Below are 23,663 nucleotides of genomic sequence, written 5' to 3'. Positions count from 1 at the left end.
ATCGTTGCACCCCTAAAATATATATATATATATATATGTATGTGTGTGTGTGTGTGTGTATATATCCACACATATATATATACACACATATATATATGTGTATATATATATATATATGTATATGTGTATATATATATATATATATATATATATGTGTGTGTGTATATGTATGTGTATATGTGTATATATATATATATATATATATATATATATATGTGTGTGTGTGTGTGTGTGTGTGTGTGTGTGTATATGTGTATATATATATGTGTGTGTGTGTGTATATATATATATATATATATATATATTAGGGGTGCAACGATATTCGTATCGATATTGAACCGTTCGATACAGTGCTTTCGGTTCGGTACGCATATGTATCGAACAATACAACATTTGTAATTTATTTTATCAATTTTCCTTCTGACGATGCTGTCTGTGTTGAGCGCTCAGTGAATCTGTGTTCGACTACTCCGCCTAGGCTGCACTGTCGAGCGCAGATCCACTGAGCGCTCAACACAGACAGCATCGTCAGAAGGAAGAGCGCAGGGCAAGCTAGTGAGACAGAAGTTAAGCTCTCCTTGCAACAGGCAAATTGAACGTCATTCAGATCTGGCGTTTGGAATTATTTTGGTTTTCATGTGACGTATGACCCTGAAGGTAAGCGAGTCATGGACTAAAGTAAAACAGTATGTTGGATGTGCCATGCAATGCTCAATTACATTGGTGTGAACTAGCGTGTTAGCGCAGTTAGCTCGTTAACGTGTTGGCCGTCTAGCCCCATGCACAGAGCGATCGGCGGTAGCTCGTTAACGGAAATTTGCCGTGTTGTGGCGTTAAGGTCATTTCAACGAGATTAACCTGAAAGCACTAGTGGGAACACAACGAATATGACTGCACATTTACGCCGACATCATCCTAGTGCAAAGACAAGTGGAAGCAGACAAAAAAAAGCAAGCATGCTACTAACTTTAGCCGAGTCATTTAGACAGCTGTTAGCACATGATTCTCCTTATGCTGCTGAGAATATAGCCCAGAAGAAGCGGATAGTATAGCTTTTATTTTGGAAAGAGACATTTCTCTGTAATAAACTCTCTTTTCCAAAGATGAGTGATTCCTCAATCAGATACAGGGCTCGCAATATCGCTAGCCCGACGTCCCGGAGCTAGCGATTTTTTTCAGTCGGGCTACCAAAATCTATCTCTTCCCTGCCCGTCGGGCTATTGTAGGAAAAATATATGTCAATGCTTTTGCATTCTTTCAGAAATGTAGCTGGGTAATTATGTCATTGGCATCGGTGAGCCACTGTCAATATGTGACATATTGAAGTCGCGTTTGAATTTGCGCTTGTGTATAGAGAGCGACAGCACTGATCTGTGAGTGATGATAATTTGTGCACCAATTCCTCTGACATCGTCTTATTAATCGTTAGCTTACTATGCAAACATGACAAGTGAAATCTCCCGCAGCTTAAACATGTGAGAGGTTGATCGCGCAGAGAATCGCTGAGCTTATGTGAGTGAGTGTGTAAAAGCATTTCAGTTCTGCTGAGCCAAATAAGACAGGTCAGGGTGAAGTGACAGCCAAAGAAAAGCTTACCACAAAACGGAGAAGTTATGACAAATCAGACTATAAGGCAAAAAGAAAGTGCAGCTTTATGGTTTCATGGACAAAATAATTTCTGTGGCTGCAATATGACGAGCTAAATAACCAGGGCTGCACATAAGTGGTCCGCAGGTGCGCATTCGCTGTCAAAATAAAAAACACGCACAAGGGTTAGGGTTAAATTTAAAAACTGTACTTTTGAGTTAAAATATATATTTATAATTTTAATAAATGACAAATTAAAAAGGCATGAACATTTTTTTGTATCGAAAAAATATCGAACCGTGACACCAAAGTATCAAACCGAACCGAACCGTGAATTTTGTGTATCGTTGCACCCCTAATATATATATATGTGTGTGTGTGTGTGTGTGTGTGTGTGTTGTTGTTACATTCTTGGAGATTATACAGAGAGACCATTAAAGATGTTTTGTTTTTTTTCTCTCCAGATGATGCAGCTGCTCTGATTATAGAATCAACATGGCTGCAGCCAGAAACACAGTATCTGGTTATCAACTTAAAAAGTAAATTACGTCAAGGACAGAAGTATCAGCTGTACACTGAGTTCACTGGAGAACTAGCTGATGACTTGTCAGGGTTTTACAGGAGTGAGTATGAAGAAGATGGATTACAAAAGTAAGTCCTCTTTGTGTCCTTCTATGGCTGGATTTGTTTCACTGGTGTCATTTTAAACCTCTACAGTCTCACTATTTGCATGTGTGGAATTTTGATCATTTACAGGATAGTTGCCACCTCTCAGATGCATCCAACTTATGCCAGGAAGACCTTTCCTTGTTTTGATGAGCCAGCTTTGAAAGCTATTTTCCATATAACGCTCATTCACCCGCCTGGAACAGTAGCCCTTTCAAATGGCATGGAAAGAGGTCAGTGTACCTAAACACAGTGTCAAGATCTGCAACAGCAGATCATAAGGAGCACAGAAGAGGATCCAAATAAAGACGCATAGACACAGGAGACAACAGAAGCTGAGTCGTTTATTTAGGCTGGTAGACAACTGTGACAATACAAAAACATGAGGGCGATTAGGGAAAGTAGAGAGACATGGGAACAGAGCTGGAGCAAACTACACATAACGAGACAGGGAGAACAACACTGAATACAATGCATATGAGACAAGGAATACCAAAGTAAAACAGTAAACACGGCAGAGATAGAGACGAGGAGCCAAGATCCACAAAAATGTCCATGGAAGAGAACACAAAGCACATGATAGACAGACATGTCCAAGTGCCAGGGGACTAGAGATGGTAAAGACATGAGAGACAGAGAGAGAGAGAGAGAACAAACAGAGACGTCTGAGGAAAAAGGTAAATAACTAGAGGGCACGACTAACTCTCACTGGAGACACCGGACAAGACAAAGACAAAAGGAACTTAAAAGAAAGGAAACCAGAAATACAAATAAACTGAGAGACAACAAAGGAACTAAACTCAAGACTAAATGGTACAAAACTTGGACTTAAATCATCTTTATCATGCAAGGAAAGAGTCACGAAACCAAAATAAACTCAAAACACTGGATTAAAGACCCAGGACCATGACACACAGTTCAAATAACACAGTTCTAAGTGTTTTTAGTTTTAATTCTGTTGAATGCATGTGATGCATTCGGCGTTAGCATAAACCCTTTAGATTCAAAGTAATTTAGACGACTGCCAGACACAACCTAGACCTGGTGCTACAATTTGTGCTACGGAGAAATTTGCAGTCATGTGTTTAACTAAATGTCAATTATGAAAAAAGTTAATATCTTAAAGCTCTGTCATAATGACCAAATGCTGTAGCCAAAACAAGTCCGTTTTCTTAATACAGCTTCGCTCTTTAACTCTAAAACTTTTATAATAAAAAATCTTCGTGCTGCATGTGTTGATCAGATTAATTATGAGCTTCAGAATCAATAACCTATAACCTTACTAAATAGTAATTTAACAGAATAGCTCATATAAATATTCATGAATTTTTAGGAAATTTGACTAGCTGCTGGAAAAAGGTTCCTCAACTAGACTACTTTAGTTTTAATTCTGTTGGATTCACATGATGTAGCTATAAAAGACTAATATGGTATTTTTGTCACCCTGATGGGCAGGATGTGTGTCTATTTTAAAGTTTGTATGTCTCATATGGACAGTCATCATCGTGTTTAACAAAACAAAAAGTTGCACACAGTAGCATTACCAAAACCTTGTCTTCTATTACTTCATTCATAGTCACTGATAACTTTAGTTGTGTTCTTCAGATATTGCTAACATCACCATTGATGGAGTAAGTTGGACAAAAACCAAGTTTGAACCCACCAAGAATATGTCCACCTATCTGTTGGCCATCATTGTCTCTGACTACACATATATCAATACCACACAAAAAGACCCTCAGGTAATTCTCTGTGTGCTTTGGTTGACTTGCTCCAAAACTGGAAGAACTGTGTCAAAAACGTTTGTGAAAGAGTTGGTTGCTGTTTTGTTTTTGTTTTCAGATTCGTATCTGGGCTCGAAGGAAGGCCATTGACCTAGGACAGGGAAACTATGCTCTCAATGTAACTGGACCCATACTGGACTTCTTCCAGTCATACTATAACATTGCCTACCCTCTAACTAAATCAGGTGACCCTGCTTTTATAACAGGTGTTGTTATAACATGATGTTAGTGTTTTAGCTTTTCCAATTATTGGATAGATATTGGGTGGGTGGGGAGTTCTTTTACCTATCCAGATTACTGAGAGAGAGTCTGTCTGAACAATTTCAGATGAATTGATATGATTGTTTATTAACCCCTTGTATGAAAGCGAATTAAAAGTCTTGTTGCAAATGGTAAACATACTGAGACCCGATTTGCATAAATTAATAGAAACATTAAAAGAGGTTTCATCAAAAGATGACATTCAAAAACAAGTGTCTTTTTCATACATTGTTCATATTTATCATGAAGATAAATCCAGTTTCCACTTAATCTCTAGGCAAATCAGCACAACCTGGATTTTAATGAATGAATCAATTAATTCATTAATTAATTACCAAAGGTTTTGGTTGAAACCACAAGGTTTCACATGAAGGGTGGAAGCATAAGGGTAACAAGACACAGAAGAAACTAATCAAGTGCAGTGACACAAACGAAGTAAAACTACAAAAGGCAAAAGAACCAAAATCAAAAACCATTAGAGTTCTTACTATAATTATAAAAACAAAGAAAATCAGAAAGCTATAAACTAAAAACTCTCATCAATAAAACTCACAGACCACAACAGTTTATACCAGTTGAGGGAATTAAGGAATTGTGTGTCTTATAACAAATTGTTTAATTACAATCTTAAGATAACTTGAAGCAATTCCTTAAACCTATATTAAATCTGCTCTCTTCCGCACAGACCAAATTGCTCTACCAGACTTTTATTATGGTGCAATGGAGAATTGGGGTTTGGTGACCTACAGGGAAACCAATCTTCTTTATGACCCTGAAACTTCCTCCAGTAGGAATAAAGAGAAGACTGCCACCATTATTGCCCATGAATTAGCACACATGGTAAGCTGTTTTGCCTTTTGATTTGTTCGCTCCTTGATAAATCAACAAATTAATTCATGCCATGTCTGGTACAGTGGTTTGGTAACCTGGTGACCCTGCGCTGGTGGAATGAAGTCTGGCTCAATGAAGGCTTTGCTTCATATGTGGCTTACCTAGGAGCAGACCATGCTGAGCCCACATGGAATGTTGTGAGAACAGACTTTTGCATTTGGACCTGATCTTACATGCATTCTTGTCATAGTGTAAAATTCTCTTAAAACATTCCTGTTTGTCTGTTTGCCCAGAGAGACCTGATAGTACTTGACGAAATTCATAAAGTTTTTGCTGTCGATGCCTTGACTTCTTCTCATCCTCTGTCCTCTAACGAAGACAGTATTGTCCTACCTAACCAAATCAGTGAACAATTTGATGTCATCTCATACAGCAAGGTACAGAAGCTGCAACACCATACAGTATCACTACTCATCAACTTCTAATTATCCTTAATTGAATAAGATTTATGTATGCAAACATGCCCAAATTGTCTTTATCTGGCCTTTTGAGTTTATAAAACCTAAGTAGTTTAAACAAGATTAATTGTAGGAGATTAATTGAGATCTCTTTTAACTTAACATATCTCACCCTACTGAATAACTACGGTTCAGAGAGGATTTGGCTTCAGATTTGGAGGTGTTGATTCTCATTCCCACTGCTTTACACTTGGCTGTGAACCATTCCAGTGTGAGTCAGAGGCCATCACCCGATTAAGCCAACAGAACCACATCATCTGTGAAATCAGAGAGGAGATTCTGAGACCACCGAAGTGAAAGCCTTCCTCCATTTGGCTATGCCTAGAAATTCTGTCCATATATATTACAAAAAGAATTGGTGCCAAAGGGCAGCCCTGGCCATCACCCACCTGAAATTAGTCTGATTCATTGCCAGCTATGTGGACCAACCTCATGGAATGGTTGTATAAGGATCAAATGGCTCATAGCTCATAGCAGAAAACCCTATACTCCCGAAGGACCTCCCAACGGACACTCCCAGGGATACGGTCGAATGCCTTCTTCAAGTCCACAAAGCACATATAGACTGGTTGGGCAAACTCCCGTGTACCCTTTATCCCCTCGAGTATCCCCGAGAGGATAAAGAGCTTCTCCAGTGTTCCACGACCAAGACAAAAACCACCCCAGTCTGCCAATCCAGAGTTACCCCCCTGCCCCGATCTCTACACAACATTGTAGAGGTGTGTCAACCAAGACAGCCATGCAGTATCCAAAGCCTTCAGGAACTCAGGGCAAACCTCATTCACCACAGGGGCCCTGGCACCAAGGAGTTGTTTAACTGCCTCAGTGACCTCCCCCCTAGAGATAAACGAGTCATCCCCCTTGTCCCCAGGCTCTGCTTTCTCCACGGAAGACCTCTCAGTGGGAGTAAGGAGGTCCTCAAAGTATTCCTTCCACCCTGACAATGCTCTCAGCTGAAGAACCTTAACACCACTAGGGTTCAGATCCAAGAGGTTGTTCCTCCCAATCACCCCCCCTCCAGGTCTCACTGTCACAGACATGAGTGTTGAAGTATCACAGTAGGACAACAGAGTCCACAGGTGGAGCACCATCAAGCACCCCACCCGGGGACTCAAAGAAGGCTGGGTACTCTGAACTTTCATTCACTGCATAAGCGCAGATGACAGTCAGGACCCATTTCCCGACCCAAAGGCACTGGGAACAAGCCCTCTCACCCACCAGGTTAAACTCTGACATACAGGCAGCTAGCCAAGGGGACACAATGGGATACCCACCCCAGCCTGCCATTTCTCATCAAGTGCAAATCCAGACTGAGACAGTCCCCTCTCCAGGAGACTGGTACCAGAGGCCAAGCCATGTGTTGAGGAGCGCCCAACTATATCTAGCCAGTAACTCTCAACCTCACACACTAACTCAGGCTCCTTCCCCATCAGGGAGGTGACATTCCATGTCCCAATCACTAGTTTAGGTAGTCAGAGATCGGTCTGCCTGGGCCTCTGCTCCTGGCCGCTGTCCAACACACATTGCAACCGACTCCTAGGGCGCCTCCTGTGGTTAGCGGCCCTACAGGAGGATGGGCCCATGTCCCTTTTTCAGGCTGTGCCTGGCCGGGCCCCGTGGAAGGTCTGGCCACCAGAAGCTCGACCTTAGGCACCTTACCTGGGCCTGGCTCCAGGGCAGGGCCCTGGTAACCCTGTCGTGGGCAGGGTGAACTGTTCCCTCGATGTTCTACTCATAAGAGTCTTTTGAATGGCTCTTTTTCTGGTCCCTCACCCAGGACCAGTTTGTTATGGGTAACCCTACGAGGGGGCAACCCCACCCAACAATATAGCCCCTGGAATCTCTGGCACACACAAACCCCTCCAGGACAATAAGGTAGCGATTCACAGAGAGGGGTAGCGATTCCATAATGATTGAATACAAAATAAGTAATAGCCCTGAAGATACTGACACTGTAGATGTGAAAGATCAGGAATAGTACCACTTTGAGATAAATGTACATGTCCTGAATAACTAGTGTTTTTCAGCTGCTGTACACTCTTCGATATATTGTGTTAATTTTTTTTATTATTATAAACTGAGTAACTGATAGATTGAACAAAACTTTTACCTCCTCAGGGTGCAGCAGTGTTGAGGATGCTTTCAGACGTTCTCTCAGAGCCAGTCTTCATCCAGGGACTGAGTGTATGTTTTTGTATATTTCTTTTAGTTAGTTAATGAGATACATCACCTTATCCAATATTGTTCAGCCACAGATAATTAAGAATTTTGGATTTTTTTCCTTTTTTCTGCAGACTTACCTCAATTACTTTGGATACAGTAATATAGTAGGGAATGACTTGTGGCATCATCTGCAGATGGTAAAATGATGATTTCTTTTTTTTATTTACAAAGGTTGTATGTGACTTTGGCATTTTGTTACAGTTACAAAACATGATTGTTTGGTATATTCTCTAAAAAAGGGATAGTTACATTACCATAATTTTTTTAAAACATTTTATGGCATTTTGAAATTTCTCACACTACCGGACTGTGCAGCCAGACACAAAATCATCTGCATGTATTGCCATATGATCCTACAAAGGACTGAGGTTCTATTAAAACACACAGTACAAAAAATTTCACAAATTTTAAATTTCACAATAGCTGACAAATGTTATTACTGCAAACTTCTTATATTTTATTTTCATTTTGTCTTAAAGTTATTATCATTATGCCTCTGGTGTTTTTTTTTTAACTAAATTCTTTTTGGTACTTTTTTTTAATCTACAGGCTGTGAAAGAATATAATGGTTCACTTCCTCATTCAGTTGATCGAATTATGAGTCCCTGGGTGCTTCAGATGGGATTCCCTGTGGTTACTATAAATACAGCCATAGGGAAAGTATCCCAGAAGCACTTCCTGCTGGATGCAGATTCTAACGTCACAGTCAAATCACCTTACAAGTATGCAGAACTACAGCTTTTGAAATGCAAATATGCTTTGACTCATTGTGGCAGTATTGAGAAATATGTCATTTTTTTATATGTCCTTCCCACAGTGTTTAGATTTAGTCTAAAGTCAACTTAGATTTAGTTACGTTTTGTTTTCATAGCACAAGTTCACAGCAATAGTTATTTCAAAAAGCTTTGTATAGTAATAAAAAATACCTGGCAATCTGAAAATCTCAAATAGCCCTTTGCAATAGCAGGAAGAAAGAACTCCCTTTTAACAGGAAGAGATCTCTGGTAGGATCAGGCTCATGGAGGAACTATAAACACATCAGGAAAGTGTTTGCTTGTTTAGGGTTGCTCACCACATCCGAATCAAATTCCTGATGAAAGCTCTTAGGATCCTGTTGCATCCTTCTCTGAAAGAACAATTTTTAGAGGGTATAGCAGACGTGGCAGTTGGTTGACTTGAAACTACAACGTAAATCTCCACATTTCTCAAAATAGTATTTCAGCTTTTTTTTTTCTCGAAATGGCCTTTTGGGTTTAAACTTTAAATTGTGACAGCTCAAAATGGACAATAATAATGAAAGAAAATCTGAAATAACTGGCACAGGTAATGATACAGGTAGAAATCTAGACAGCAACGTTTGGTCTGTTTAACGATTCGATTCTTTATCGATTCTCTTATCGATTCTTGTTTTTAAAAAAGGAGAACACACAGGTCGATTAGCTTAGAACTTTGTTTTATATCGTCTCTTTGAACAAGATAGAAATTTAGCAGTAACATGGCCTTACAAACCCAACTGTGAGATCTTAAGAGATCCAGCCTATGGCTCTTCCATGGGGTGTCACGGGGTCCCCAGAAAAAAACATTGTAAATGTAAAATAATAAAATAAATATTCTTCTGTAGCAATAACAAAGTATAACATAAATTATTCTGTAGCAATTACACAAGAATATCCAGTAATGTCCCTGCCTACAATTAAACACATTCACTTACCGAAAATCCGGGGCATCTGCTGTAGCAAATGGGTGCAAACCTTTGACCACAAACTTAGTCCCTGCTCGGTGACATTCGTCTATCCTGGACTAAAAGGAGACGCTACCGGTAGACTGCAGCGAGAACTGCCAGCATCTGAGCCAGCCAGACTCTGTCTGTCTCTCTCATCATGGTCACCTAAATGCACAGTAATGGCAGGTTTTGTAATAAGGCAGATAGTGCTGACATAATATGCACTGTTAGTTGATTATTTACCTGCCGTATTAACGGGAGAGGACGTGCAAACGTTACCGCTGCTGCTGGGTTCGTCCAGAGCAGAATTAAAAACACGACATTCATTTAAGGTTATCGCGTGTTTTATGAGCAAATGCTTTTGCATATTCATAGTGTTTCCTCCCTTAAATGAAAGATCTACTTTGCAAGTATTGCAAGTTGCCCTGTTGTCATCTGTTCTCGTAAAGTACAACCAAACTTTTGAGCGGTTGTGCCGCTTAGGCGCCATGATTCCTGCCAGGTAAATGACGCTCAACAACATGGTGCCGTCATTCGAGGCGACTGGAATCGATAAGGGAATCGTTGCAAAAATGACAAACAATTCCAATTAATTGAAACAGTGGGAACCGGTTCTCAACAAGAACCGGTTTTCGATTCCCATCCCTACTTATAGTATTTATAGAAAGTTAGACCCTTTCTAACTCTCTATTTTGTTCAAACACTTGACACATGTAATCACATAACATTATTGGATCACCTTATTTAAGGTCCATTTAAACAGTGAATTGCTAAACCGAATTAAATAGAAATATTAAATTCACTAGTATTTGTCAGAGCTGCACCTGTTAGTAACTTGTTTGGTATATGAATGACGCTAAATGTGTTGCCTTCCCCAGCTATGAGTGGCTGATTCCTATTCGATGGATAAGGGGTGGTACGGTCCAGAAAGATATCTGGTGGCTCATGGAAAAGGAAGGTAAAGCTGGTACACAGTTTTAATGTGGTTTTACAAGTACAATACAAATGTAATTAAACTTTTTGAAAATTTAAGCATGTGGGTTTTTTTTTCTTTTCCTCCATCAGTGATAAACTTAGAAATGAGGAGTGATGGTTTTTGGGTACTGGCCAACATTAATGTAACTGGATATTACCGGGTAAACTATGACTTGGGAAACTGGGAACGCCTTTTCACCCAGCTTAATACAAATCACAAGGTACACAGACACTCTCTGACATGATTCACATTTTCTCATTTAATGGATGCAGGACATCAATTTCGTTATTTTCTGTTATCAGTATTTATGCATATGCATAATGAGATATGCATATGTACATATAAAAAATTCCCCTCTCATCCCTGTGGGCAGTCTTTATCCTTCAAACTCAGGTCCTCAACCAGATCTTGGATGTTGTTCCTGGGATTTGGTGAAGCCACACCTAGCTTGGGGGGAGTTTCTGAACCTAGTGCTCCGATTACCACTGGAACCACTGTTACTTTCACCCTCCACATCTTCTCGAGCTCTTCTCTGTGTCTCAGCGGGGAACGCCTATGTATTTATGAAATGGACCCAAATGCAGACACAGGAGAGATGAACTGAGGTTTAAAGAAAAAGTGAGCCTTTATTGTGGCGGATGGCAAAACTAAACTAAGACCTACACTGGGAAATACTAAAATAGCTATGAAAACAATTTTCTTGGGGATAAATAAAGTATTATCAATCAACCAGTCAATCAACCAATCAAAACAGTTTCGATGGATAAGAACATGAAACTGAAAAGGAACATGCGACTATGGAGCTATGAAACGAACCAAACATGAACATGAACCTGAACAGTAGAGAAAACTCTGTGACTTGACCTGATTCAACATGAACGCAAACAGACGACCCAACAAAGACTGCATGGATCACACAGATCAGGGAAAGTGGAAACACATAGGGAAACAGCTGACACAAATGAACGTCATGACACCACAGGGAAGAGAAACACTAAGCACGTTGAACATAGAAACAGACTTTCAAAATAAACCAGGAAACATGGAGAGACCGAGACGTTACAACACCGGCTTGACAACATGAAACACACAGACAAGAAATACAAGTCATACTGACACAGAGGAAAAGAACAGACTCACACAAGGGAACATAGATGAAAACCTAAACTGGAATAACACTTAACTTAATCCTAACTGATAATACCAACACAAGACTTTTATTTTCACATATTTTCAATATAATATAAGAAATCAAAATTACAAAATGAACTCAAAATGCTGAGTCACAGACCCATCCCCTGAGACTCTGAGCCCCTGGTACTTCTCCAGCTTCTCATGTTCCTTCTTCCGGATGTTGCTATCATTCGGTATTGCTAAGACTGTCACTACGGCTGTCTTCTTCTGCTTGTCCACCACTACTATGTCCGGTTGGTACATACCAAGCAGGAGCCCATCCTTCCATGATGGTTCCTCCTTGTTCTTGGGTTTCTGCTGCCTGAGGTATTTTTACCAATTACCTAGTAGTTAGTGGTAAGGCGAAATGACAGCCCCAATTTGACAACTGTAAGAATTTATATGATGGCAAGGACCAATCAGCTAAGTAAAGACAAATGACAGCCCATAATTCTTTTAAGAACTGAAGGTCAGTCAGTCTGGAAAATTGCTAAAACTTTGATTGTGTCCCCGAGTGCAGTTGCAAAAACCATCAAGCGCTACAACAAAACTGGCTCATAACAGGACCACAACAGGAAAGGAAGGCCAAGAGTCACCTCTGTTGATAAATTCATCCAAGTCATCAACCCTTTAAAAACTGCAAGTTAACAACACCTCAGATTAGAGCCCAGATAAATGCCGCACAGAGTTCCAGTAGCAGACACATCTCTACATCAACTGTTCAGAGGAGGCCGCATGAATCAGGCCTTTATGGTCAAATAGCTGCTAAGAAACCACTACTAAGGAAAAGCAACAAGCAGAAGAGATTTCTTTGGGCCAAGAAACACAAGGAATGGACATTAGACCAGTGGAAATCTGTGCATTGGTCTGATGAGTCCAAATGTGAGATCTTTGGTTCCACTCGCCGTGTCTTTGTGTGATGCAGAAAAGGTGAACGAGTGGTCTCTGCATGTGTGGTTCCCACTATGAAGCATGAAGGTGGTGTGATGGTCTGGGGGTGCTTTGCTGGTGACACTGTTGGGGATTTCTTGAAAATTGAAGGCACACTGAACCAGCATGCCTACCACAGCATCCTGTGGCAACATGCCATCCCATCCTGTTTGTGTTTAGTTGGACGATCATTTATTTTTCAACAGGACAATGACCCCAAACACACCTCCAGACTGTGTGAACGCTATTTGACCAAGAAGGAGAGAGATGGAGTGCTGCACCAGATGGCCTCCACAGTCACCTTACCTTAACCCAATCGAAATGGTTTGGGATGAGATGGACCCCAGAGTGAAGGCAAAAGGGCCAACAAGTGCTCAGAATCTCTGGGAACCCCATCAAGACTGTTGAAAAAAACATTTTAGGTGACTACATCATGAAGCTCATCGAGAGAATGCCAAGAGTGTGCAAAGAAGTAATCAAAGTAAAGGGGAATTATTTAGGAGAAACTAAAATATAAAACATGTTTTGAGTTATTTCACACTTTTTGTTTACTATACAAGTCCATATGTGTTAATTCATAGTTTTGATGTCTTCAGCGAGAATCTATATCATTCCAGGTTATACCAGTGATAAACAGAGCACAACTTGTGGATGATGCATTCAGTCTGGCCAGGTAGGTCCATTAAGTTGCAGTTTTTCACTAATTTCCAGTTCTAATAATTCTGGTGTCTTTTATATATACCCACTGATAAAAAAGTAACTATATAACTTTTCCTATTTGAGACAATGAAGTACTGACTCAAGTGCAAGCTTTAGGTTTTTACGCAGATCTTTTCTTTTGATGCCACCTTTTGCTTTTCAGTAACTACATTTTCCCCCCAGACTTAGTTAATTGCTGTTTTTCAATTTAAAGTTTTGGAAGCTTACATTTCTATTATTTATAATCAGGAAATACAGATGATTAGTAATGACGAAGTAAGGGCAGCTACGAAAAGTGGAAAGGAAGCTGGTGCCATGGTCCTGGATCTTTGAGCCAGTTTTTTTGTTGTGGACTCCTGGGCCTTTCTTTTGGATTTCAGAGATGATTTAAGTTCATGCTCAGTATTTTTCATTCCGAGTTTAGTATTTCCTTGTGCTTCTGAGTTTCTTATGTATATTTTCTCAGGATGTCTTGTTTGATTATGTTAGTTCCTTTAATGTCCTAGAGTCTGTGTTCTGTCCTCAATGTATAACCTTACAATTCCAAAGGAACTGCAAGTAAGCCTGCAGTCTGAGAGCAAAGTGTTCTATAGTGGCAGCATGGGACACTAAGGACTTTAAGATGAAATGGGGCCTGCTCATTCAAGACCTTTTATGTGAGGAGAAGGATTTTAAATTTGATTTTTGGATTTATAAAGGAGCCAATGAAGAAAATCCAGTATGGGTGAAATATGCTCTCCCTTTCTAGACTATGTAAGTACTCCTGCTGCAGCATTTTGGATCAACTGAAGGCTTTTTGTTGAGTTCTTAGGACAGCCTGATAAAAATGAATTACAATAGCCAAGCCTAGAAGTAATCAATGCATGAACTAGTTTTTCAGCATCACTTTAAAAAAACAGGATGTTCCTAATTTTAGAAATTTTGCACAAATAGAAGAAAGCAGTCCTACATATTTGTTTAATATGTGCATTGACGGACATAGCCTGGTAGAAAACACCAACTCCAGGACTTGTCACAGTCTTACTTGAGCAGAGGAAAAGCAAACTCTTTGCGTTTTGCGGGGCGGCATCATGGTGGGGGCGGCATCAAAAAAAAAAAAAAAAAAAGCTCGTTCTCATGCTGCCCGACGTCATGCCAGCGCATATTGTGAATGACATAGATACCGATCGGTTTTCTATCTCCCATTTGCTGGGAGTAAGGACGCCCTCCGTTTGCGAGGTGCGCCTGCTGCTTGCGGCACAGGGAGGAGAGGGCGGGGCGGCGGGGGATTCTCTGGCTGGCTGGAGCAGCATCTAATAACCAACCCACAAAATAACACAAAATAAAAAGAAACCAACAAACACGAAAACACCAGACATTATGATACAGACTTATAATTTGCACCGATGTTTTTTCAAAATTCTATACGCGAAAAGTGAGCGCGAGAGCCCTCGGTGCGCCTGCTTGCTGCTGAAGTCAAAGTAAACTTTATTGTCATCTCCGCTACATACAGTCCAGTATATAGAGAGACGAGACGACGAGGCTCCAGTTACAGCAGTGCAAGTAAATGAGCAATATGTATAAGAAGAGTAAGAAAATAAATATACACTTTAGGACCAGGGGTAAAGGGATCAATAACAATTTAAAATTTACAGTTTGATGATTTAAAGTCTCACACACAACCCGTCGAAAGGGGAGGGGGGCCGACTCCTTCCAAATAGAGCACATTTCATTTATAATGTTGTAAATCCAAGACCATTATGTATTCATGATTTGAATCCTGGGTTGTGTGAAATCCCAGAAATGCACCCTAGACAAAGTGAATCTGTGAATTAAGGTGTAGGTCTATTAGGTTATGTTGTGGTGATCCTCGGGTTGGGGGATTTGTGTTCATACTGGAGTGCAAAATTAAAACCAATGGAAGATGGACAAGAAAAGTTCAAAGCCATCAGGTCCTCAGTTTATAAAAAAGACAAAAGAAGAGGAGGAGAAATGAGCAAAAGATGCAGGTAAGCAGATGTGTCATTGGATAATGGCAGGTCATCCTGAAACAATCAGAATCAGAATACTTTATTAATCCCTAAGGAAATTATGTGGGTTACAGTTGCTCCAAAAAGAAATGGTAAAAATAGTAACAGTAACAGTTACTGCCATAAACATACAGCAATGTGCATAAACATACTTATTTTAATGCAGATATTGTCACAATTAATTATCAGCATATTAGACATGCAACCCTCCTATCTGCAGACAGATGTCAAGCCAGCTGCACAACAACAACAGATTATGAGCTAACATTACTCCGACTAATTTGAGGTTCAAGTGTTCTAAAAATCACACTCTCCCTTTAATACACAGTTTTATTACCTTCTCACATTGTATGAGAGTTTATTTGCTAAGTGTCATAGGCAGAATCTGGGCTCATCACTGAACATAATATTCCTCCACATGTTCATGATGCACCAGTGCACATGTTGTCAACATCAGTTCAAATGGGCCTGATGGTGAAGGGCACCCATGGCAGGCTTCCTGGCAGTACTGTAAGGCCAGAGTTCGGCTGTGTCCAGTCTGTTCTGGGTAGAGAGCCACCGGCTTCATCATCCTGCAAACTTTGACTGCAAATCTGTTGAAGACTAACTGCGGTCCCTGGCCTTCTTGCGGTGTCATCTTCTTGGGGTGCCCTGTGTCTGAAATTCCCTGTTATATGGAATTTTGTGTTCAATTTGGAGATGATACTAGGGCTCATTATAAATACGCTGGAAGCTGGGTTTGGAGAACACCACCTTAAAGTTGCTTTATGGCATGGGGCCATATCCAGATCAGTGAAATAGGGTAAGCTTAGAGCAGACATCAACTGACAAGAATCAGAATCGCATTTATTGGCAAAGTATCTGCACAAACACATACAAGGAATTTGGTTCCGGTCGATGGTGTCTTTCAAGCACAACAATGTAAAAGCACACAATATGTGAGCAACACAATGAACAATATACATAAACCACAATATAAAAACATCTAAATCCTTATATACAAAAACTACAGGATTACAAAAATGAATACCACAGAATGTACATAAGGTGCAGTTGCAGTATGGCAGTGTGAAGCAATGTGACAGTTCAACTATTTAGGAGGGAAATAGCAAGGGGAAAGAAACTGTTCCTGTGTCGGGTGGTCCTGGTCTGCAGGCCTCTATACCGTCTGCCAGAAGGCAGCAGGTCAAAAACTCTGTGTCCAGGGTGTGAGGGATCTGTAAAGACCACTGTAGAAGGGTCCATGCTCACTGGTCCTGTTAATCAGATACCTGATTGGCACCTGATCGTCAGCACCTGGGGTACCAGAAATTCAAAACAAAGAGTCGGTAGCAGAATAAGTTATTTGGCAATGTCAAAAAAGAGATGGCAAGTTTTCATGGGCGCAATCCACATACTCAATTCCACTGCTCAAACCACAAATGTATTTTTCTCACAAATGTGGTGAAAAGAGGTTTTCCAGTGTTACAAGATTTATTGAATAAAGAAATTTGTTTGTGGTCAATTCTTTGCTGTAATATTGTTTCTTAGCAATAAGTTATTTATTCCCATGTATTCTTTCTGCAGGGCTCAGCTGCTCTCCACCTCTCTAGCCCTCAGGACAACCTCTTACTTGTCAAAGGAAACAGAGTACATGCCCTGGCAATCTGCTCTCAATAATCTGGACTATTATTACCTCATGTTAGACCGTACGGACGTCTATCAGCCCATGCAGGTGAATACTTTCCAAAGTTTAGCTTTTTAAGAAATGTTCCTTTACTCTCTATGACTGTTTACCCAACTGTGACTTTAGACCCATTTGGAGGAAAACATTTTCTGCAGATAAACTCTCCTTAACTCTTGATTTTTAGGACTACATAAGAAAGCAGGTGACTCCACTATTCCTATACTTCAAGAACATGACCTTAGACTGGAGCAGTGTTCCTGTACAACACACTGATCAGTAAGTATACTCACCAGGATACATAGTCCACCTATAAACGCAAACAAAATATAAAGATGAGTAGATGAGTATAGGTTACAAGACATCAGAGAAACAGCAGCTTATATAGATATAGAAAAATAAATAAATAAAGACTTGAACCACAATCCAAATGGGTTATTATAGTCTAAAAATCACTTTCCCATCTTATTCCTATAAAATAATCAGCAATCCACAAATGACATATATTGACATATATTCCACCTTGTAATCAGTGTGTCAAAACAAAAAAGAGATCTGATTTAGCAGTTGGCTTGAGTGCTGGATAGTAGTTTAATTTATTTTTTGTACTTAAGTTTTGCTAACCACAATTTCCATTAGTTTTAGATTTCTCCTAGACTGCATTGTAGTGTTAGTCTAGTTCTTACTCTAGTATAGTAATGTATCACAGATCAATCTTGGTCCTTGTTCCAAGAACAAAGTACTTTTATTTATAAATGCATGGCCGCATGAATAAATTAAAAAAATTCTAAACATGTACTGAGAAAGTGGGTACGGAAAGTATTCAGACCCCCTTAAATTTTTCACTCTTTGTTATAATGCAGCCATTTGCTAAAAGTTAATTTTTTTCCTCATTAATGTACATACAGCACCCCATATTGACAGAAAAACATAGAATTGAAAAACTGAAATATTATATGGTCCTAAGTATTTTAGAATTTTGAAGTTACCTGGATGAGCCTGCTTTGTAGTGCAAACCTCAGCTGAGGTAAACAGCAGACTGACAGCCTACATTCACTACAGATGAACGGCACCCAGAAATAGTTGTCCTTCAGTGGCCACTGTAGGTGAACTGTGGAATGAGAGTGGTAAGAAAACAGAACTCAGTTGACTGCAATCTACAGTCCACTGACATCTAGCAGTTGTATTTTATACACTTTAATGTAGAACTTTCCAGTTCTGTTATGACTCGTCTGCCTCAGTTTGAGCATCACTCTTGTGGCAAAACTCTTAGCGCTCTGGTCCTTTTGTAAAACAAATATATATATTATATGGTATAGAAATCAGTTAGACAGTAAAAAATGCTTGTATGAATGTGTGTGAATAGGTGATTGAGACATGTTGTATAAAGTGCTTTGAGTGCTCAAGTAGAGTGAAAAAGTGCTATATAAGAACAATTTCATGAATTTTTTTTTTTTATCTAGCCTTTCTTTATATTAGCAAAAAGCTAGTAATTTGCTAAGATTTCAGTGCTTTTTCAAAGTCTTCATTCCTTATTTAGTGCTGTTCAAAGAAAATTCCATGGTGGATACAAATTTTGGTGACCATACAGGCAATGTACAATGAATGAAACACGTGAAACTACTTATGAGATAAATAATCTATATGAAAATCAAAAGAATTGACACTTTTGACAGTGGTTATGCTAAGTTTTGTGTAGATTGGCTTACCCATTAAGGAGGTGATGGGCTATATACACTACTTTACACCAGTCCAATGTGTCTCTGATGCTCAGTGATGGGTTATTCCCATCACTGAGCATCAGCATTTTACTAAGCAGTTTAAGCAACTGCGCGCTCCCACAGGTGGCAATCACTTTCTGCCCGACGATCACTTTTTGGCACAACACCTGGAGCTAAGGAGCAAAACAATCGCATGAGTGCTGCTGTTTGACTGAGGAAGAATAAAGTAGTCGTGGTAAGCCAATCACACGACCACTTCAAGACAAAGCAACAAGGTGATATATACCAGTTTTTAAATTGTGTTGATAGGTCACATAAAACCAGAGTCATGATAAACAATATATACGCAGCGTTTTTTTCCTCAATAGTTTCGTCACTTTTACTGTCTAAGGACAGCACAGCAAGCACTCTCTGCTTATGAGCAACAAATCAAAAACAAAAACAAAAAAACTGCCCTTTCATTTTGGTGGGAAAATGCACCATGTCAACCAATCAAAAAATGATATGGCAACATGACATTTGGTTGTTTAGGAAGAGGGGGAAGTTTTAGGAGTGACGGCGAGAGAGAGAGAGAGAGAGAGAGAGGAAAGAAAGACAGCAGTAAAAGAGAGAGAGTGAGTTTTGAGATGTGAGAGATTTGTGACGTTTAGCGTATTTGGAGTGTGTAGTTAATGTGTTGTCTTGTGTTGTGTGTCAGAACAATGAGGTGACTGCTGTCTCCAGGTAAAAAATAGGAGTGATACACCTGCTGCTGTCAGACCTGCAGGTATCAGGCTGTGATGTTCTCCTTTATAGTGGACAGAATTTTTTTTTTTTTGGAGTGGCACAAATAATTTGTGGCATCTTATTGAATGCAGAACAGCTGATTGTTCTGTAAATAGTTTGAAATAGTTATTAAAAAAAAGGGGTAAAAGGTAAATGGCTGCAAATAACTTTGTTGTTTGCAAAACTTTGTGGTTGTTACAGTAAAAATGTAACTTTCTACTTGGATTTTATGTTTTTTGTCTGACTTTAGATCAATTGTGTTAATACAGTATGTCAAAATGAAAACTTAACTGTAAATTCAAACACGTGAGGTTGTGCTTTAAAGGATGATACCAAACAAGGCAAAGTAAATAGTTTTTAAAGGTAAAATGTAGAGGAAACATCAAAAGTAGTTAAAAAAGGCCAATTATACCCTGGACCCCAGAGGCTTAAAGATTTTTTTTAAAGTAACGCAATAGTTACTTTTCAAGTAATTAATTACTTTTAGAATTTTGTAACTCAGTTACTAACTCAGTTACTTTTTTGAAGAAGTAACAAGTAACTATAATTAATTACTTTTTCAAAGTAACTTGACCAACACTGCTGATGTTTCAGATATAACGATGCCTGTCTCTTCTTGCAGATATAACCAGGAGAATGCCATTCGTATGGCGTGCAGAAGTGGGGTACCAGAATGCAACAGCTTGACAACCACATGGTTCAAAAAATGGATGGAGGAACCTCAACAAAATATGTGGGTCAACTTTATAAACTACTTTTCAATCACTGCGCTTTAATGAGATAGTTTTTTTTTTTTACATTGTAGAAATTCTGGGCAACAAGGAAATTCATATATGACATATTCCATAGAGCAGGGGTCTCGAACTCCAGTCCTCGAGGGCCGGTGTCTTGAAACTTGTTGCAAAACATGTGAAAAAGAGCAGTAGGTCATTAGCAAGACTCTAGAGAACTTGACTGCATGCTGAAGTGGCAACCCCTAACCCTACTCAAGTCAATTTAAGTAAATGTAAACATTTGTTTGGGAAAATGTTGTTCTAAAGTTACTTTTATTGCACCATGTTCATTCACTCACAAGCTGCTGTAACATGAATCAAATGGCTGAATTGCCAGCTCAGCATACAGTCAAGTTCTACAGAGTCTTGCTAATGACCTACCAATTGTATTCACTTGTGTTGCAGCACGGACACATGGAAAAGTTTCAGGACAGGCCCCCTTGAGGACTGGAGTTCGAGACCCCTGCCATAGAGGTTATCAAGGCAAAAAGCACACATGTCCAGGACCTTTTCAAAAACACAATATTTATATGAGCCATCTTAAACATTTATTTTTAATCTAAATGAAAAGAATTAGCCTGTTAACTTGGTAATGCTAGCTTTGTTTCCATGTGCACTGTTTCCACACAATGCACACATTCTTAGTATTAAGAGAAACTTTAAACGGTGCAGTAATGCCTGCAGCTGTTGGAAGGCAGCCCCAAGCTCTTTAACAGCCTGACTCACAGTAGAACTAACCAACTGCTGTCTTATTTACATTAAGGTGTAGTGTAACTGCCAGCATAGTATTTCCAATATTATTAATAAAAATAGAAAATAAAACAAAGCTTAAAATTGAATTTTGAACCTGAACTACCCAATTCCCATTACTCAAACCAATATCACCGAGTCTAAGAGCAGGTCATATTCAACTGAATCAAATGCCTTGGACATATCAACAAACAGCTGCACAGTACCACTTCTTGTCCAAGGCAAAAATGAACTAAATGATATAAAGATCTTAATTAAATGTCCTATCCGCAATAGTGCCATTATACTTACCCATACACCTATATTTCTAGCTGATGAAACCTATTACAGCCTGCAACAGTAAAGAACCTTGGATGTATTCACTTTAACAGCAAGCAATTCAGAGTGCTGTTGTGAATGGTGTGGGGGTAGGGATAGGCTTGGGACCCTCCCCTAGCTCCGGGTCTGTGCTGATGGACGTGGGTTACTGACCTGAACTGCTGCTGAACTGGGCCCTGGTCCGGATGGGCCTGGGTCCCCTTTCCCTGGCGGGTTGCGGAGTATGGGGGTGCCTACTGGGGTGGCTGCCGGTGGAGCTCACGGGCACGTCACTGCAACCCCTCCTGGCTTCTGCTCCGCGGCTACTGAGTGACCCCTCATCTGGGGATTTGTAAATATTGTAGCTATCAATTACAATCACACAATTGGGCATTAACTTTTTAAACTGCATCTCTGATAGAACCATGATATTATTATCAGTTGTGATAATGTAGATATTTATCATGTCAGTTTTAGGGACAAGACTTCTAACATTAAAATGTAAAAGGCAAAGACCTAATCTATTTTTAAAATCTGCTGGTCTGAGAATGTTTTTTATTGGACCAGGGTTTGGTTGCATGTTCCCAGATAACAGCAGAGCAGCATAACAGACTTGAATCTATTAGTTTTATAATCAGCATCTCTGGCAGCTGAGTACAAAAGCTCTTTTTGCACTTTGAGGATGTCATTCAGAGCTTTCAGAGATTGTAAATATAGCAGAATCCTCTTGTGACTTGTGATTGTGTGATGTCAGTCTTTTTCTTTTGCATAGAATGAATTTCTCAATGAAGAATAAATGAATCACTGACAAATATTCAAAAACATAAAAAAGGAGACGGTAAATGCCCTCTTGCAATTGAGTTCAAATCATCCAAAGAGGCAAATATTAATGAACCAACAGATGCGAGTGGCCAGCTTTTCCTGAAAAGTCAGTGACTCTGCTACTTGTGGACAAAATTCAAGGAAGTAGGTTCAACAAACTCTGAGTTTAAAAATAAACCAAGTTACAGTGGGGCAAAAAAGTATTTAGTCAGCCACCGATTGTGCAAGTTCCCCCACCTAAAATGATGACAGAGGTCAGTAATTTGCACCAGAGGTACACTTCAACTGTGAGAGACAGAATGTGAAAAAAAAATCCATGAATCCACATGGTAGGATTTGTAAAGAATTTATTCGTAAATCAGGGTGGAAAATAAGTATTTGGTCACCTCAAACAAGGAAAATCTCTGGCTCTCACAGGCCTGTAATGTCTTCTGTAAGAAGCTTTTCTGTCCCCCACTCGTTACCTGTATGAATGGCACCTGTTTGAACTCATCATCTGTATAAAAGACACCTGTCCACAGCCTCAAACAGTCAGACTCCAAACTCCGCCATGGCCAAGACCAAAGAGCTTTCGAAGGACACCAGGAAAAGTATTGTAGACCTGCACCAGACTGGGAAGAGTGAATCTACAATAGGCAAGCAGCTTGGTGTGAAAAAATCAACTGTGGGAGCAATCATCAGAAAATGGAAGACATACAAGACCACTGATAATCTCCCTCGATCTGGGGCTCCACGCAAGATCTCATCCCGTGGGGTCAAAATGATCATGAGAACGGCGAGCAAAGATCCCAGAACCACACGGGGGGACCTGGTGAATGACCTGCAGAGAGCTGGGACCAAAGTAACAAAGGTCACCATCAGTAACACACTACAACGGCAGGGAATCAAATCCCGCAGTGCCAGACGTGTTCCTGCTGAAGCCAGTGCATGTCCAGGCCCGTCTGAAGTTTGCCAGAGAGCACATGGATGATACAGCAGAGGATTGGGAGAATGTCATGTGGTCAGATGAAACCAAAGTAGAACTTTTTGGTATAAACTCAACTCGTCGTGTTTGGAGGAAGGAGAATACTGAGTTGCATCCCAAGAACACCATACCTACTGTGAAGCATGGGGGTGGAAACATCATGCTATGGGGCTGTTTTTCTGCCAAGGGGACAGGACGACTGATCCGTGTTAAGGACAGAATGAATGGGGCCATGTATCGTGAGATTTTGAGCCAAAACCTCCTTCCATCAGTGAGAACTTTGAAGATGAAACGAGGCTGGGTCTTCCAACATGACAATGATCCAAAACACACCGCCCGGGCAACAAAGGAGTGGCTCCGTAAGAAGCATTTGAAAGTCCTGGAGTGGCCTAGCCAGTCTCCAGACCTCAACCCCATAGAAAATCTGTGGCGGGAGTTGAAAGTCCGTGTTGCTCGGCGACAGCCCCAAAACATCACTGCTCTCGAGAAGATCTGCATGGAGGAATGGGCCAAAATACCAGCTACTGT

The 23,663-nt window shown here is 40.0% G+C and overlaps 1 protein-coding gene and 1 long non-coding RNA gene across 3 annotated transcripts in view; one reads left to right on the top strand and one right to left on the bottom strand.

Annotated features, from left to right (window-relative positions):
• The window catches only part of LOC113026276 (aminopeptidase N-like), a 36,776-nt gene that overhangs the window by 9,587 nt on the left and 3,526 nt on the right, over window positions 1-23,663 (top strand). For both annotated transcript variants that reach the window (XM_026174854.1, XM_026174855.1), the window contains 16 exons: window positions 2,052-2,238; window positions 2,344-2,486; window positions 3,859-3,995; window positions 4,096-4,222; window positions 4,984-5,138; window positions 5,213-5,326; window positions 5,423-5,566; window positions 7,766-7,831; window positions 7,942-8,007; window positions 8,420-8,592; window positions 10,472-10,551; window positions 10,659-10,789; window positions 13,290-13,345; window positions 16,947-17,094; window positions 17,231-17,322; window positions 20,152-20,262. In XM_026174854.1, the coding sequence (XP_026030639.1) occupies window positions 2,052-2,238; window positions 2,344-2,486; window positions 3,859-3,995; window positions 4,096-4,222; window positions 4,984-5,138; window positions 5,213-5,326; window positions 5,423-5,566; window positions 7,766-7,831; window positions 7,942-8,007; window positions 8,420-8,592; window positions 10,472-10,551; window positions 10,659-10,789; window positions 13,290-13,345; window positions 16,947-17,094; window positions 17,231-17,322; window positions 20,152-20,262 (1,930 nt within the window). The remainder of the gene's footprint in view (window positions 1-2,051; window positions 2,239-2,343; window positions 2,487-3,858; window positions 3,996-4,095; window positions 4,223-4,983; window positions 5,139-5,212; window positions 5,327-5,422; window positions 5,567-7,765; window positions 7,832-7,941; window positions 8,008-8,419; window positions 8,593-10,471; window positions 10,552-10,658; window positions 10,790-13,289; window positions 13,346-16,946; window positions 17,095-17,230; window positions 17,323-20,151; window positions 20,263-23,663) is intronic.
• Window positions 16,403-18,130, bottom strand: LOC113026277 (uncharacterized). The gene is made up of 3 exons (XR_003272900.1): window positions 18,033-18,130; window positions 17,337-17,353; window positions 16,403-16,676 (listed from the first exon to the last, which is right to left on the bottom strand). It is a non-coding gene; the product is annotated as an uncharacterized LOC113026277 (long non-coding RNA).

This window comes from Astatotilapia calliptera, chromosome 7 (genome assembly GCF_900246225.1).
Source record: "Astatotilapia calliptera chromosome 7, fAstCal1.2, whole genome shotgun sequence".
In the NCBI taxonomy this organism is placed as follows: Eukaryota; Metazoa; Chordata; class Actinopteri; order Cichliformes; family Cichlidae; genus Astatotilapia; species Astatotilapia calliptera.
Note: the sequence above shows the minus strand (reverse complement) of the source record. Positions and strands in the feature narration are given on the sequence as shown.